The 18826-nt window shown below is 44.4% G+C and overlaps 1 protein-coding gene across 2 annotated transcripts in view; it reads right to left on the reverse strand.

The window, feature by feature from the left end:
* Nucleotides 1-18826, reverse strand: part of dpp6a (dipeptidyl-peptidase 6a) — a 1586533-nt gene that overhangs the window by 1299808 nt on the left and 267899 nt on the right. The window contains exon 1 of one of the 2 annotated variants that reach the window (XM_063044438.1): nt 4477-4609. The exons of the other annotated variant lie outside the window; for it this stretch is intronic. Coding sequence (XP_062900508.1) covers nt 4477-4533 — 57 coding nt within the window. The 5' untranslated portion in view covers nt 4534-4609. Of the gene's footprint in view, nt 1-4476; nt 4610-18826 lie in introns of those variants that run through there. 2 annotated transcript variants of the gene reach the window in all.

Raw genomic sequence — 18826 nt, forward strand, 5'->3', positions numbered from 1 at the left:
GAAGAGAGTGGTGGTGGAGGGGAACTAGTTGGGTCTCGTGTCCAGAAAGAATCAGAGAACTTTAAAGCCCTCCTGGTGGGGGATGGAGGTGTATAGGGACTGGACATTCATAGTGAAAGTAAGATGATCGGGGCCAGGGAACTTGAAATCATTGAAAAGGTCAAGAGTGTGTGAAGTGACAAAGATGTAGGTAGGAAAGGACTGAACCCGGAGGATAAATCTGAGTTGAAGTATGCAGATATATGTTCAGTGGTGCAGGAACAAGAAGAAGCTATGGGTCTACCTGGACAGGCAGGCATGTGGATTTTGGTAGGAGATAGACATGGGAGTGTGCGGTGAGGGAACTATGAGGTTGAGGATGCTGCATGGGAGATCCCCAGAGAAAATAAGATTGGTGATGGTGTGGGAGACAATGGCTTGGTGCTCCTTGGTGGGGTCCTGTGTCTGACAGTTGTGGTCTGGCCTCAGCAAAGTAGAGGTCAGTCCACCAGCCAATACAGAACCCCCCCCCCCCACCTTATCTGCAGGTTTGATAGTAAGGTCAGGGTTGGTGTAGAGATTGTGGAGAGCAGATGTTAGGAAGGAGTGAGGTTTGAATTAGAGAGGAATGGTGAAGTCGAGATGGTTGATGTCTAGTCAGCAATGAAAAGATCCAGAGCAGGCAGACTAGAGCAATTCAAGAGGGGTAAATATTGTCTCAAGAGCAGTTCGGAATGGACAATAAACACTGGTCTTATCAGGACGATGGTTCAGCACAGCAGTGCAGTGGTTAGCACAACGCTTTACAGTATCAGCAACCTGGGTTCAATTCACTCCACTGCCTGTGAAGAGTTTGTACATTCTCTCCATGGCCACATGGATTTCCTCCAGGTGCTCCAGTTTCCTCCTACAGTCCAAAGATGTACTGGTTGGTAGGTTAATAGGTCATTATAAATTGTCCTGTGAATAGGCTAGGATTAAATCTAAGGGTTGGTGAGTGGTGTGGCTGGAAGGGCTGGAAGAGCCTACTCCATACTGTATCTCAATAAATAAATGGCTAAACTCCATATGCATAAGCAAATGATAAATATTTGTCACAAATGGCATTGGATTAACTATTGTTCACTTCTTGATTCTTTTCTTAAAAGTTAAAGTGGACATTAATGCTTATCTGCATATATTCTTAATCTCATAATAAAACAACAGTAGTATTGCCTTCTGCAATGAAATAATAATTCTGTTTTTCTCTCTCCACAGACATTGCCTGATCCATTGAATGTTTGCAGCATTTCCACATTTTAATTCAGATTTCCAACTAACTTCTCCCCCTGATCTCTGACAAAATTGCAGGGTGACAATTTATCCCAACCACCATTTCCATCCTATCATTTTCAAACACTCTTTCCATGCTACATCCTCCCCCACCCGTAGGAGACGTTTTATTATTCATGGGGATTGCATACCCAATTGACCCAAAACATCAGAATGGGGAAAAATGTAATCAAAGTGACTTTGAGCATGGAATGAATTGTTGGTGCCAGACTGGGTGGTTTGAGTATCTCAGAAACTGCTGATCTCATGGAATTTCCACACACAACAGTCTCAAGTTTCAAAGTTCAAAGATCAAAGATAAATTAATTATCAGGGTACATTTATGTCAGCAGATACAACTGTCAGATTCGTTTACTTGCAGGCATACACAGTAAATCCCAGAAACATAATCCAATAGGACAAACAACCAATGTGCAAAAGACAACATAAAAACAAAAAAAACATCCATTGAGCACCAGTTGGACGAAAACTCCTAGTCAATGAGAGAGCAGAGGAGAATGGCCAGAGTGGTTCAAGCTGGCAGGAGGCAACAGTAACTCAACTAACTACGCGTTACAAGTGGCGTGTAAAAGAGGGCAGCAACAATGCAGGCGTGCTTCAACCTGAATTTTTTTAATTCTGCAGTGGATTCACTACTGGCAGCAATATCGATCGCAGTTCATTTGAACGAGACGCATCTGAAATCAATAAGGGCAGTTGATGTCTTATTTGCATAGCGAGAAGAGAGAGACTGGGAGATAGAGAATAACAGCGAAAATGTCGGCTGTCTCCGATATTGGTGTAGAAATGGCAGGAACATTTTCAATGATCCTATTGGAGGTTAAAGCCCTCATCATAGTAGGTAGAATGAGCCCGAAGGTAAATCACTTTCTTTCAGAGTGAATGGAGCTGAGGTCATTCGAAATTGAATTGCAACTAATTATATGGAAGATGATGAAAACAGAGGTAATCCAACCTTGGATAAAACGTTCACAGGGCTCCGAGACTATGTTTAATTATCATTTAAAACTAATCGTTGAGGATGGGCTGAACTTCCGTTGAGTTCAATAATTCCCCCTTCTATCTCCCAGGTAATTAACGCTGTCAGAAGAAGAACAAACTGCAGGTAGTGTTTTCCGCGTTGTTGTTGATAAATTGTACACCTTCACCCTTCACACCTTGGGGAAGGCAGATACCCGCTCTCTGTTTTCTCCCACGAATGTACAAAGCTGACGAAGCTCCCCTGACACATATGAGAGACGGTCGCCCCAAATGGGAAGTCCATCCCTTCACATGAGCTGATAACCCCCAATAGCAGATAACTCAGCGCAAAAACCAGTCCTCACCCTTAATCGACAGTCAAAGGACCGTCTGAAGCAATCAAATGCCCAGCCTTGCAAAACTTGTTACGGTTAAATAAATTGGGTAGGTAAGTGTTGTTTTCAAGCATAAAACCAAAAAAAAAAGATGCTCACTAGAATGAATCTCGCAAGGCAGAAACTGCACACTACCATTTTTTTAAAATTGCATATAAAGTTGAAAGTGTTTAATCGGCAAAAAAACATACTTCATCTTGGAGTTTCTAATACGATTTACAAGGACAGCTAAGCAAACAGGACATCAAATACTTCAGCAATATAATGGAAGTGCTCTTCAGTACACACAAAATCTCTCGGATAATTTCAGGCTAAATTGAAAATAATGTGTGGCGGGGGTGGAGTGAGGATGCTGTTTTACAGAGCTGAATGGCACAGGTGAAACAGAGGTTAGTGGGGGGGGGGAGTGGAAGGTTTAATGGCGATTTTCAAAACAGAATTGGGTAAAACCCGGGGACAAATGCGTGGCAGAGATACTGGGAAGGGAGAGGACACCAAGGAGGAGCACGATTCGAAAACGCTTACACAGTGGGGCTGAAAGGTGGGCTAGCATTGCCTTTAATTTACAAGACTGACTATAATGAAAGGCGACAGTGATCCCTGCATGGACGTTTACGAACACGGGCCTTGATTCATTGGTAGAAATACCAACCTTGCGAAGGCGGATCTCACACAAGTCGTAACTCCATTACATATTGCATAGATGTCCCAGCCTACACACACACTTAGTAATTTTATCATTTAAAAACTAATCGCTGAGGACGGACTGCACTTGCACTGAATTCAATAATCCCCCTTCTCTCCCGACCCCCTCGTCTCTCCAGTGGACGAGGAGACCGGTGCTTTGTTGTCCAAGCTACTCTGCGTCATTCTAAGCGTTTCTACACCAGCAGCTCACGAAGAAACGTACCGAAAATCGCTCGGCTTGCCCACCAAATATCCATCAAATGCGGAAACAAATAAACAATGGTGTTATAAAGAGATTTTATCCACATTACTACCAAACTAACTTCTAGTACTGAATGGACTCGGGTTTCAATTATTGCTGGACAGACTCCCCCCCACCCCAACCCCAACCCAAGTTTCTATCTGTTTCTTACGACCCAATGAATAGTATTTCTCCCAATGAATCCGGGCAAATGAATTGTTCAGTTCATTGGCCGAGCAGAGCAGTTGTTCGCACTGATCACCGCTAAAGGTCAACTTACAAAAAAATTGTTTTCAGAATACCACAACTTCCAGAACAAAAAAGAACATCTCCAAGTTTGACGTGGACAAATTCAGCCTTCAACTGGTGTCTGTCCATGCTTACACACCGGAAGACTACTGCCGCCTATTTTAATCCAACTATATCCTCCAAGTCATTTATCTTTCGGACTTTACGTGGTAGTGAGTTCCATATTCTGGCCAATGCTGTGGGTTACGATTTTACACTGTTCTCTAGCTCCAATTAAACATTAGATTGTCCCATCTTCCACACACGCCCAAAGGTGGTCTCTAACACACAGAGAGAAAAAATACTTGACGATCCAGTCTTCCGCTTTATCAAAATACACTAATAGTGATTACAGTTCACAGCCGTTCTCTCGTGCAGCTAACAGTGTGTGTGTGTGTGTGTGTGTGTGTGTGTGTGGTGGGGGGGGGGGGGAAATGACCGAGTTTTACCCGAGTACATTTCTAGTGTCTATGCCGGAAAGTGAGTTTGCGAGCTTCACCTAAAAAATGCCCCAAGATCAAATTCATCAAAGTTGATTCTCATCCAAGAAAGACGAAGGGGGTAAAAAAATTACCTTCTGGGAACGATACGTACAATTCTGCTCACCGGGGTGCTGGCCTTTGTGATCACCTTCTGGTGTGTCGCTAACATCACTGGTGCAGAGACGGAGAGGGCTTCTCCTGGACTAGGGAAGCCCGCTGCACTGGATCATACCGCTCACTCAGCGGAACCCTGGGGCGGACGACCACGGGTATCCTGTCAGCGGCACGATCCCAGCTCTTGCAGTTTCATTAGCACGTGTGGAATTATGCAATGATTCGGTTCTCCACTGGTTCCCTGTTCTCGGGAGGTGCGGCTTGCTCAGTTGTCTAACAGCAACGAGTATAATCGAAACTCGAGGGGAGGTATTCTCCTCTGGAGTGGAATAAAGGAAAAGTTGCAATTTTTTTTCTTTTGCATTCGCGATCCTGATCGGTTACTGTGAGTGTGAGTGTGTGTTTGTGTGTGTGAGAGGGAGTGCGATATGAAATTCCCATTCCTCGCTGTTATTTCACGGACGTGCTGTGGACGTTTCATTAATCAGCTTTCATACAGTGCAGCCGTACATCACTGATTTTATTTATTCCGCCTAATCCACGAGTGGTAAATTATCCAATCTCCCGGGCTCGGGAACACGAGAGGGGCGAATACTCCTGCTTTTGCTACCGAACGCAGAAGAGAGACTGCACGGTGTTAACGAGAAAATCACCGCGGCAGTGTCCGCACCCGCAACAGAACTTGCATTTATATTGCTTATTTAACGCTGTAAAAACGCCCTAATATGATTCACAAATAAGAATTTATACTGGTTAAAGCAAGTGTTCTGGGTTCAGCCAAACACTTGGACGGAGAGGAATCTCGTAAAACACTCGGGCTCAAGGGGTGGGCTCTGGAACATAAGACATTGGAGCAGAATTAGGCCAATCGGCCCGTCGAGTCTGCTCCGCCATTGCATCGTGGCTGACTTATTATCCCTCTCAAACCATTCTCCTGTAACCTTTGACGTCCCGACGAGGCAACAACCTATCAACCTCACAACACGCTGGAGGAACTCAACAGGTCGGGCAGCATCCGTGGAAAAGATCGGTCAACGTTTCGGGCCGGAACCCTTCGTCAGGACTGTAGAGGGAAGGGGCAGAGGCCCTATAAAGGTGGGGGGAGGGTGGGAAGGAGAAGGCTGGTAGGTTCCAGGTGAAAAACCAGTAAGGGGAAAGATAAAGGGGTGGGGGGAGGGGAGGCAGGGAAGGGATAGGCAGGAAAGGTGAAGAAGGAATAGGGGAAAACACAATGGGTAGTAGAAGGAGGCGGAACCATGAGGGAGGTGATAGGCAGCTGGGGGAGGGGGCAGAGTGACATAGGGATAGAGGAAGGGAGGGGGAGGGAATTACCGGTAGCTGGAGGATTCTATGTTCATACCAAGGGGCTGGGGACTACCGAGACAGTATGAGGTGTTGCTCCTCCAACCTGAGTTTAGCCTCATCATGGCAGTAGAGGACGCCATGTATGGACATATCTGAATGGGAGTGGGAAGCAGAGTTAAAGTGGATGGCTATCGGGAGATCCTGTCTGTTTTGGCGGACGGAGCGGAGGTGCTCGACGAAGTGGTCCCCCAGTCTGCGTCGGGTTTCACCGATGTAGAGGAGGCCGCACCGGGAGCACCGGTTGCAATAGATGACCCCAACAGACTCACAGGTGAAGTGTTGCCTCACTTGGAAGGACTGTTTGGGGCCCTGGATGGTGGCAAGAGAGGAGGTGTAGGGACAGGTGTAGCACTTGCGCTTACAGGGATATCCCTATGTTTGAAGCATACTCAATGTCTTGGCTTCCACCGGGGTCCGTGGCAATGAATTCCACAGAATCACTACCTTCTAAGGGAGAGATGGAAAAAGATATCGTGGGAGCTGAAAGATACCTGTCAATGTTGGACTAAGTGAAACGGCAATGGGAACAAGGAGCTAGGAGAGTGGAAGTACAGGGTTACTTTGATTGGCAGGGGTGAAACCTGTGATTGGGTGAGGAGAATGAGAACTTGTAATAGATGATTGGTGGTGCGTTGCCTGGAAGGGATTTTTTTTCTACATTTAGTTTAGAGATACAGCACGTTAAAAGGCACTTCCAGCCCGATGAGACCGCGCCATTCAATTAGACTCAAGTGTCCAGTTAACCCACCAACCCAGACATACGTCTTTGTAATGTCAGGGGAAACCGGAAGAATGCCACGATGTCACTGGGTAGAACTTTACAAACTCTTTATAGACAGCAGTGGGAACTGAACCTGGGTCGCTGTTGCCGTAATAGTGTTATGTTAACCGCTATGCTGCCGTCCCACCCCAAATTGTCCAGGGGTAGAGTATAGGATCAGATTTTAGGCTGAGGTCGGTGATGGCAGAAAGCTGAGGGAACACCAGAACTGTGGAGTCGGTGGGAAATCAGAGAATGAAGCGTTCAGTACTAGATAGGCTGAACCAGGTGCACAGAAGGGTCTCGGCTGGAAACGTCGACTGAACCTCTTCCTATAGATGCTGTGTTCACCAGCATTTTTTGTGTGTGTTGCTGTTACCAGGAGGAAGGTGTAGGCTTTCACAGAAGAAGTATGGAGTGGCAAAAAAAGCTTTGGGCTGAATAAGATAAAAAGTGTTTTCCTCAACTGCATTCACTGATTGGTAAAGGGGTTAAGGATTATGAGGAGAAGGCAGGAGAATGGTGTTAAATAAAACATAAGCCATGACTGAAGTCCCAATGAAGGGTCTTGGCTCGAAATGTTGACTATATTCCATGGATGCTGCCTGACCTGCTGGGTTCTTTCAGCATTGGATGTGTGTATTACTCAAGATTTCTAGCATCTGCAGAATTTTAGTGTTGAGGATTGAATGACATAGTGGACTCAATGGGACAAATGCTTAATTATGTTCTTATATCTTATGGTCACACGGTCAGGACATGAGTCTGAATCCGGAGTAATAAGGTTGTTGTCTGGGGCAACATCCGAAATCTTAGTGCCAGTCGACATGTTACAGAAGGAAGAAAGCCCTTAACCCTGAGTGCAGTCATCAGGACGCCATCATGGCGGCGTTTTTTTTAGCAGGCTTTCTTATTCTTACGAGGCCGAGTTGCTAGCTCGACACTCAACCCAGCACGGATGGAAAGCGTGCAAGGGAGATGGCTGGATTCAAACTCGGGATCCTTCGCTCCGAAGTCCGGCGCTGATGCCACTACACCACCAGCCGGCCTACATGTCACAGAAGATCCATTTTAATTTGCAAACATGAAATTCACACTTACTCCCTGACATGTATTTGTGAGTGACTGCTGCTGCCTGAACAACTGTTCGAGTGTCAAGGCTCTTCAATCTTCCAATGCAAGCAATTGTTCAAAATAGCCATTCAGGGCCCACTGAGACTTGAGTGCACAAGCGGACTGTGAATTTAGTGCAGTACCGGGTGAGTGCGGCATTACACAAAAAAACTTTTTGTCTTATATATGAGCTGATTTGAAGTCTTGTGTGGCTGGCCAGACAGACAAAAGGTCACCATTCCGCCACCTAACTGTAGAGTGTCTGGGGGGAGGTGGGTGTACTCTTCATTCGCCTGGATGACTGCAGCTCCCACAGCAGTCAATAAACTTTACACCAGTTCACTCAGTGACACCACAGTAACACAGCAGTTAGCTCAATGCATTACAGCAGCCAAATGTAAGATGAAGGTTTGGTTCCCGCCAGCCGCTGTAAGGATTTTGTACTAACCTCCCCTGGCTGTGGGCTTCCTCTAGGTGCTCCGGTTTGCTCCCACAATCCAGGACGTACGGTGAGGTTGAGTGAGTTTTGGGCGGGCTATGCTGGCGCGGTAAGCCGAGCAACACTTGCGGGCTGCCCCCAGCACAATCCTGGCCGATTTGATTTGACGCAAACAATGCATTTCACTGTATCAATGTGCATGTGATTAATAAAGTTAATTTCTATCTCTCCACCATACTACAGAAATAAAGTACCTTCATTATCAAAGTATGTATACATTGCACAACCTTTGGAAATTGTCTCCTTACAGCCAGCCACAAAACAATGAAACACAAAAGAACCCATTAAAAAAGGAAACAGTCAAACAACCAATAGGGGCAAAAAAAAAAATCATGCAAACAAAAGTAAGCAAATGGCATTCAGAATGGAATTGAGTCCACAGACATGAAGCGCTGAGCTGCCAGAGCAGGCCACAGCTTCAGCATCAGTTCAGTGCAGAGCAGAGTAAACTCCATGGAGCAGTGAGCAGAACCAGACCAACTCTTGCCTCTGGTCCCAACAGAGTTTTCACCCCTCTGAAGAATCACTGCTTCCATCATCGGCTTGGGCAGTCCCAGTGTGTGCCATATAGCAACTGTGTTGCTGCTACTTGCTGAGGCTGATTCAACTCGCAGTTCTGCAGCACGAAGAACAAAGGGAGCAGGCAATTCTAACACTAATGGTGGCAGGCCCCTGAGCCTGACTTGAGATTATGGTATCATTCCATCACTGTCTCTGGATAAACATGCGCTGAGAGAGTAAAGTCCACATCAAAGCCTGGGAACAGCAAAGGCTACTGAAACTGATGGATACAGCCCAGACCGGCATAGTTAAAGCCCTCTCTACCATTGAGTACATGTACAAGGAGCATTGTCACAAGAGAGCAGCATCCATCATCAAAAGCTTCTCCCATCCATGCCATGCTGTTTTCTCACTAGAACCACCAGGCAGATTGTACAGGAACCTGAGGTGCAACAACACTAGGTTCAGGAACACTTCTGACCCCATTGACCATTGAGCCCCTGAACCAACATAGATGACTTCACTGACCACACTGAAGTGAGTCTATAACCTACAGACTCACTTTGGAGGACTTTGCAATTTATAGTCTCAGTATTACTTAATTATATTTTTATTTGCACAAATTGCCTTCTTTTACACATTGGTTGTTTGTCATTAGTGAAAATAAATGATGTTGAAAGTTTAAGCAAATCCGCTGATAGAAAGGTTGTGAGTGGTGGTAAAAATCTTCTGAGGTGTATATATTTCAATGCTAGGAGTATTGCGGGGAAGGCGGATGAGTTGAGGGCGTGGATTGACACGTGGAATTATGATGTTATAGCAATTAGTGAAACTTGGCTACAGGAGGGGCAGGACTGGCAGCTTAATATTCCAGGGTTCCGATGTTTCAGATGTGATCGAGGCAGAGGAATGTAAGGTGGGGGAGTAGCATTGCTTGTTAGGGAAAATATTACAGCAGTGCTCAGGCAGGACAGATTAGAGGGCTTGTCTACTGAGTCCTTATGGGTGGAGCTGAGAAACAGGAAAGGTATGGCCACATTAGTGGGATTGTATTACAGACCACCCAATAGTCAACGAGACTTGGAAGAGCAAATCTGCAGAGAGATAGCAGGCAACTGCAGGAAACATAAAGTTGTGGTGGTAGGGGATTTTAATTTTCCATACATTGATTGGGACTCCCATACTGTTAGGGGTCTAGATGGTTTAGAGTTTGTAAAATGTGTTCAGGAAAGTTTTCTAAATCAATATATAGAGGGACCAACTAGAGGGGATGCAATATTGGATCTCCTGTTAGGAAACGAATTAGGGCAAGTGACAGAAGTCTGTGTAGGGGAGCACTTTGGTTCCAGTGATCATAACGCCATTAGTTTCAATTTGAACATGGACAAGGATAGATCTGGTCCTAGGGTTGAGGTTCTGAACTGGAAGAAGGCCAAATTTGAAGAAATGAGAAAGGATCTAAAAGCGTGGATTGGGACAGGTTGTTCTCTGGCAAAGATTTGATTGGTAGGTGGGAAGCCTTCAAAGGAGAAATTTTGAGAGTGCAGAGTTTGTATGTTCCTGTCAGGATTAAAGGCAAAGTAAATAGGAATAAGGAACCTTGGTTCTCAAGGGATATTGCAACTCTGATAAAGAAGAAGAGTGAGTTGTATGAAATGTATATGAAACAGGGAGAAAATCAGGTGCTTGAGGAGTATAAGAAATGCAAGAAAATACTTAAGAAAGAAATTAGGAGGGCTAAAAGAAGACATGAGGTTGCCTTGGCAGTCAAAGTGAAGGATAATCCAAGGAGCTTTTACAAGTATATTAAGAGCAAAAGGATTGTAAGGGATAAAATTGGTCCTCTTGAAGATCAGAGTGGTCCGTTATGTGCGGAACCAAAGGAAATGGGGGAGATCTTAAATAGGTTTATTGCGTCTGTATTTACTAAGGAAACTGGCATGAAGTCTATGGAATTGAGGGAATCAAGTAGTGAGATCATGGAAACTGTACAGATTGAAAAGGAGGAGGTGCTTGCTGCCTTGAGGAAAATTAAAGTGGATAAATCCCCGGGACCTGACAGAGTGTTCCCTCAGACCTTGAAGGAGACTAGTGTTGAAATTGCGTGGGCCCTGGCAGAAATATTTAAAATGTCGCTGTCTATGGGTGAAGTGCCGGAGGATTGGAGAGTGGCTCATGTTGTTCCATTGTTTAAAAAAGGATCGAAAAGTAATCCGGGAAATTTTAGGCCGGTGAGTTTAACGTCAGTAGTAGGTAAGTTATTGGAGGGAGTACTAAGAGACAGAATCTACAAGCATTTGGATAGACAGGGACTTATTAGGGAGAGTCAACATGGCTTTGTGCGTGGTAGGTCATGTTTGACCAATCTATTGGAGTTTTTCGAGGAGGTTACCAGGAAAGTAGATGAAGGGAAGGCAGTGAATATTGTCTACATGGACCTCAGTAAGGCCTTTGACAAGGTCCCGCATGGGAGGTTAGTTAGGAAAATTCAGTCGCTAGGTATACATGGAGAGGTGGTAAATTGGATTAGACATTGGTTCGATGGAAGAAGCCAGAGAGTGGTGGTAGAGAATTGCTTCTCTGAGTGGAGGCCTGTGACTAGTGGTGTGCCACAGGGATCAGTGCTGGGTCCATTGTTATTTGTCATCTATATCAATGATCTGGATGATAATGTGGTAAATTGGATCAGCAAGTTTGCTGATGATACAAAGATTGGAGGTGTAGTAGACAGTGAGGAAGGTTTTCAGAGCCTGCAGAGGGACTTGGACCAGCTGGAAAAATGGGCTGAAAAATGGCAGATGGAGTTTAATACTGACAAGTGTGAGGTATTGCATGTTGGAAGGACAAACCAAGGTAGAACATACAGGGTTAATGGTAAGGCACTGAGGAGTGCAGTGGAACAGAGGGATCTGGGGATACAGATACAAAATTCCCTAAAAGTGTCGTCACAGGTAGATAGGGTCGTAAAGAGAGCTTTTGGTACATTGGCCTTTATTAATCAAAGTATTGAGTATAAGAGCTGGAATGTTATGATGAGGTTGTATAAGGCATTGTTGAGGCCGAATCTGGAGTGTTGTGTTCAGTTTTGGTCACCAAATTACTGGAAGGATATAAATAAGGTTGAAAGAGTGCAGAGAAGGTTTACAAGGATGTTGCCGGGACTTGAGAAACTCAGTTACAGAGAAAGGTTGAATAGGTTAGGACTTTATTCGCTGGAGCGTAGAAGAATGAGGGGAAATTTGATAGAGGTATATAAAATTATGATGGGTATAGATAGAGTGAATGCAAGCAGGCTTTTTCCACTGAGGCAAGGGGAGAAAAAAACCAGAGGACATGTGTTAAGGGTGAGGGGGGAAAAGTTTAAAGGGAACATTAGGAGGGGTTTCTTCACACAGAGAGTGGTGGGAGTATGGAATGAGCTGCCAGATGAGGTGGTAAATGTGGGTTCTTTTTTAACATTTAAGAATAAATTGGACAGATACATGGATGGGAGGTGTATGGAGGGATATGGTCCGTGTGCAGGTCAGTGGGACTAGGCAGAAAATGGTTCGGCACAGCCAAGGAGGGCCAAAAGGCCTGTTTCTGTGCTGTAGTTTCTATGGTTAGTCTTTGTTTATGTATATTTTATCATAAATTCTAAGGTATTCCTTTATTTTCCTGTGTATGCCTGCAAGAAAATGAAAGTCAGGGTAGTATATGGTACATATACTGTATGTACTTTGATAATATATTTGACTTTGACTTTGGTCTTCAGGAATTCAAGAAGGCATTTCCCCATTTTCTTCCCAAGTACAGTTTCACAGGTGCAAACTATGTGTGTCCATATGGCAAATATGAAAATAAAATGTTTTTTCATTAGGTGTGACCCAAAAGAATTTCCACTGGCATGAATACAAACTTAGTAAATCTTTTACTCAAAAGAAAAGGTTTTTTTTAAAGATCAGTTTTATTTGTCACATGTACATCGAAACATCAAAACATATAGTGAAATGCATTGTTTGCGTCAACGACCAACACAGTCATAATGTGTGCAGGAGCAGCCTGTAAGTGTGGCCTTGCTGCCGGCATCAGTCTAGCATGCCTACAACTTACTATCCCTAACCTGTATGTCTTTGGAATGTGGGAGGGATCCCGGAGCATTCAGAGGAAACCCACGCGATCATGGGGAGAATGTACAAACTCCTTACAGTGGCGGGAATTGAACCCCGCTCGCTGATTACTGGCACTGTAAAGTGTTACATTCGCCACGATGCTACTGAGCTGCCCCGTCTCTCTGTTTGCCTGCTCACCTCTATGATCACCAAGCTTCTGCTAATTCAGCACATTTTTAAGGGAAAATTGGTATCTGAGCTGGTGTGTGATCAGAAGATATTCACTACTGCAATGATTCGGGTGTGAGTCTATCCAGCTGTTGTAACTGCTCACACTAACAAACCCTCTGCAAATCCACAAGCCACAAACCTCAGCTTTTACTCCCCCGCCTATTTGAGCATGATATGCAAATCCAGCCATCTTGCATTGGCTTTGGAATGAGGGTCATTAACATAATAGCATTAACCCCTGCAGAACATGATCTAATTCTTACAAGCGCTTCTATTTATGCGTGCATTTGGTTCAAGTGTGGGCGGTGATTGTCAGTGCACGGTATGTGCGCTCTTCCTTCATCAACTGCAAATCACTGCCTTTACTTTGTTCCGTAAGAAAACAGAGAGCCTTTAGCAGCATACGTGAGTATTTATCCATTGGGCCAGCGGACCATCATTACACGCACTTCCGATGCAATATGGACCTGTCATTGTACATGTGATAGAAGATATTAATTGGCCACAAGCCGGATGACCCACACTGCCCCTGAACATCTGTTTGCATCAGGGTCTTCCAGAACATTCTTGCTGAGCAGATGTAATGATCTCTCCTCAGATTGTGTAGGAGGTTTCAACAGATGGGAAATACTCACTGCGCTTGTTTGAAGTCTGAGGTTTGCCTTCAAAGAGTACTGTGGGTTGATATGAGATAATTTGGCTTATACGCCTGAGCTTTCAGCCCTTGCTGTTGTCAGACATAGCACAGGATTTCCATAAACATGCTGTGTTTGCTTCTAATACATTTCTGTGTTATTGCAGTGATTTTATATACTCCTTTGACAAGTGCTGGGGTTTGTATTGTGCATCGTTTACTGCTTTGTTATTGCAAAAGTCTTGCCTCATTTTTCAGCTTCTTGTGCAGCCACACAACTTCTTTTAAACCTCCCACCAGCAGCACAAATTAATGCTTGTCAAATACTCGTCCCAGCACTGAGGATAATGGAGAGTTCGTGAGTTTGAGAAACTTAAATGATCTTCCACTAAATAACTTAATAAGAACCCAAACATTTGATTGCCAGAACACTTCATTAGTAATATCGCATGCTTCTCAGCAGGTCAGGCAGCACCTGTGGAGAGGACAAACAGCTCAGTGGCCATTTTATTATGTACACCTGCTCGTTAATGCAAATATCCAATCAGCCAATCATGTAGCAGGAACACCATGCACAAAATCATGCAGACATGGCAAACAGTTCAGTCATTGTTCAGACCAAACATCAAAATGGGGGAAAAATGTGATCAAAGTGACTTTGACAGTGGAATAAGTGTTTGTGCCAGAAGGGGTGGGCTGAGTACCTCAGAAACAGCTGATCTCCCGGGATTTTCAGGCACAACAGTCTCTAGAGTTTACAGCAAATGGTGCAAAATAAACAACAACAACACAGAAATACAGTGAGCCGTCCTGTGGGTGAGAATGGCTCGTCAGAGGAGAATAGTCAGATTGGTTCAAGCTGAGAGGGAAGCGGCGGTAACTCAGATAAAGATGCATTACAAGAGTGGTGTGTAGAGTAGCATCTCTGAACACACAACACATCGAACCTTGAAGTGGATGGGCTACAGCAGCAGAAGACCATGAACGTACACTCCGTGGTTGTACAGGAGGAGTCTAATAAAGTGGCCACTGAGTGTATGCACTAGAAGCTGCCGGAAAAAGGCCTGTAGTATCAAGGAGGGTCCCAGCTACCCTCAGGGAAGAGGCTACGCAGCAACCAGGGCAGGACCACCAGGCTCAAGAACAGTCACTTCCCGCAACCTGCCAGGCTGATCAACTAACACCTCCACCCATTAACGCACTCCACCACCATTACGTCCACATCAGTTACTCCTCAGCGTCCTTCATCCCACCATTTTACTCTTGCACTCCACACCTCATGCACAGTCACCATCCGACTGTTTTCTTCTACCCTGCTGCAACCCAGAAGAGTCTGTTTTGCCAAGTCACTTTATGTACTTATTGAGATACAGCGTGGAATATACCCTTCCTGCCCATCAAGCCACACCACCCAACAATCCCCTAATTTCTTCCAAGTCTAATCATGGGACAAGTTACAACAACCAACTAACCTGCCAACCGGTATGTCTTTGGACTGTGGGAGGAAACCGGAGCACCCGGAGGAAACCCACACGGTCACAGGGAGAACGTACAAACTCCTTACTGGCAGCGATGGAGATTGAACCCCGGGACGCCTGTACTGTAAAGCATTGTGCTAACCACGTGAAGAATGGCAATAAACAAAAAGGCGGGAGGAGAAGATGGCGGCGCACCTGCGTGTGCACAGCCCTCCGGTGAAAAATGATATTGTATCTGTTAAATAGGGGCCGTGGACAATTCTGATTTGATGGAGAATGGATGTGAAAGCACAGAGGAACATCTGGAGAAATTTCTGAAATGCCCGTTCGCTGCTGTCGTTACTGCGCGGTCGGGAATCTTTCGGAGGGTAGGCCTCAAAATCCCCGGCCTTGCCTGCTTTTGGCGACCGAGAAGGAGGTCGAATCGTTCGGACAGAGATGGCGCCAGTACTCGGTGTCAGAGAGCTGATCGGAGCTCGAAGTTTTCGGATGACTCAGAGTCGGATTGTGGTCGGCATGGCAGGGAGAGTTTTTCTTCCTTCTCCCGTCTGCGTGAGATGTGGGAAATTTGAGAAACTTTGAACTTTACTGTGCTCACGGACTTCTTCATCAAGTTATGGTATTGTTACACTGTTTATAACTATATGTTATAATTATATGGTTTTGTCAGTTTTTTCAGTCTTGATCTGTCCTGTGTTTTGTGATATCACACTGGAGGAAATAATGTATCATTTCTTAATGCATGCATTACTAAATGACAATAAAAGAGGACTACGTGTCTTCATAATCTAAAAAAACTATCTTTAATCTTGAATTAATGTTTCAGGTCAATGAACTTTCACTGGCACCCAAAAGAGTTTTGGAATTGTCATCGGCTTATTAAGAAATGTAAAGGGACAGTGCACTGTTAAGGGCAAGGCCATTAACAGAGCGTTGGTGAGCAGAGGGATCTTATGGTCCAAGCTCATAGCTCCTTGAAAGTGGCTACACAGGTTGATAGGGTGGCTAAGAAGGCATTTGACATTCTGGCCTTTATTATCCAAGACACTGAGTTCAAAAGTTACAAACAGTTCTGGTTGCCCCATTATCGGAAGGACATTGAGGCTTTGGAGAGGGTGCCAAAGAGGTTTACCAGGAGATTATATCAGAGGCTGAGGGGAGATCTGATAGAGGTTTATGAGATTATAAGATTATAAGGTTTATAAAGTTATAAGATTATGAGAGCCATAGATAGAGTAGACAGACAGTACCTTTTGTCCAGTGTTGCAATGTCCAATACCAAAGGGTATGTATTTAAGGTGAGAGGAGATCATTTCAAAGGAGATGCGAAAGACAAGTTTTTGGCACAGAGAGTGGGGATGCCCAGAATGCACAGTCTGGGATGGTGGTAGAGGCAGATACATTAGAGATTTTCAAGAGACATTTAGATAGGCACATGAATGTTAGGGAAATTCTTGGATATGGGCATTTTGTAGGCAGAAAGTATTATTTTAGTTGGCCATTTGATTACTAATTTAACTGGTTCGACACAACATTATGGACCAAAGTGCCTGCTCCTGCCCTGTACTGTTCTATGTTCTGTTATTATCACAGGTACTGAAGCAGAGTGAAAAGCATGTCCTGCATATCGTACATACAGATCAATTCACTGCAGAGTGGATCAGGTAAATCAATAACAGCATGCCGAATGAAGTGCAACAGCTACAGAGAAAGTGCAGTGCAGGTAAACAAATAAGGTGCATAACAAGGTAGATTGTGAGGTCAAGAACCCATTTTATTGTACTAGGAAACATTTAATAGTCTTACAACAGCAGGATAGAAGCTGTCCTTGAGCCAAGTGGTACCTGATTTCAGGCTTTTGGATCTTCTACATGATGGGATTTTGAAGTAACTATGTTTTAAATTGGAGCAACAAGAGGGAGAAATAGAAATAATTGACCTACTTATGTCATTTGCCCTTTCTAAGCACATTGAAACTTTTTATCCATAGTATCCTTTTTGATACAAGGCTACTGATGTAAAATATTCCAAACATGAGAAAATCTGCAGATGCTGAAAACTCAAAGCAACAACACAAAATGCTGGAGGAACTCAGCAGGCCAGACAGCATCCATGGGAAAGACCAGTCCTGAAGAAAGGTCTCGGCCCGAAACATCAACTATTTACCCCTTTCCATAGGTACTGCCTGGCCTGCTGAGTTCCTCCAGCATTTTGCGTGGGTTGCTGAGGTAAAATATTGTTTGTTTTTAATCAGACCTGCTCTTTTCAACATGTTCCCCTTTAATATTTCTAGCATCTGCAGTATTTTGCTTTCATAATCAGAATTTTTTTAGATTATTCTGAGTAGGTGCACTTGTTTCCAGAAGATAAGGGGTGATTAGTTACTATAAGCTTTGGAAGCTACATATCAGAGAGCCTATTAATGCATAGAATACCTCAGCAGGCAAGCACCTACTTTTTCCATGGAAAGACACCCCTGGAATTGTCTTATTCAAGGGAAGACAGTTGAATAATATTTCAAGTGTCCATTCAAGTGTTTTAATGTGACTAATATTACAAGAAGTAAAAACTTGTTTAATTGGGAAGAAATAATGCATACTGTCTGAATCAGAGAATTAGGCAGAGTGGGATTAGATTAATTGGTGGGGATTTGATATTTTGATTAGCTATGCAGTAACATTCAACCTTTCACAATTCTATAATACTGATAATAAAGAAGGTAATGTCTTGATGACAATGTCACATTATGGAAAAATATATATATTTTAGAATCAATCATCTTTCATGGAGATGAACAGCAGAAGAATGATTTTAGCTGGTTGTTCCATACACCTGCACGGTTACTTGTCTGCCCTTCATTGTTCACACTCCACACACTAAATGATAGAGGAACTCAGCAGGTCAGGCAACATCTATAGAGAGGAATAAACTGCTGACATTTCAGGCCAAGACACTTCGTCAGGATTGAAAAGGAAAGGGGAAGAAGCCAAGATAAGAAGGCAGGGTAGGGGAAGGAGCACAAGCTAGAAGCTGGTAGGTGAAACCAGGTGACAGAAGATCAGTCTGTGGGAGGAGGGGTATGAAGAGAGAAGCTGGAATGTGATAGGTGGAAAGCTGAAGAAGTAATCTGATAGGAGAGGAAAGTGGACCATAGGAGAAAGGGAAGGAGGAGGGGACCCAGGGGTAGTTGATAGGCAGGTGAGGAGAAGAGAAGGGGTAAGAGTGGAACCAGAATGTGGAATGGAAAAAGGGAGGAGGGAGAAATTACATGATGTTACGGTAATCAACGTTCATGCCGTCAAGTTGGAGGCTACCCAGACCAAATGAGATGTTTCTCCTCCAAATTGAAGTGACCTCATCATGGCAGCAGAGAAGATCATGGACTGACGTGTCAGAATAGGAATGGGCAGTGAAATGAAAATGGTTGCCCACCAAGAAATCCTACTTGTTGTGGATGGAGCAAAGATACTCAACAAAGCTATCCCTTGGAAGTCACACTTGGAGCACCAGACACAGTAGATGATTCCAGGAGACTCACAGGTAAAGTGTTACCTCATGTGGAAAGACTGTTTGGGGCCCTGAATGGTGGTGAGTGAGGAGGTGAATGGGCAGGTGTAGCACTTCTTCCATTTGCAGGGATAAATGCAGGGACGGCAATCAGTGGGGAGGGACGAAT

This window comes from Mobula hypostoma, chromosome 3 (assembly GCF_963921235.1).
Source record: "Mobula hypostoma chromosome 3, sMobHyp1.1, whole genome shotgun sequence".
Lineage (NCBI taxonomy): Eukaryota > Metazoa > Chordata > Chondrichthyes > Myliobatiformes > Myliobatidae > Mobula > Mobula hypostoma.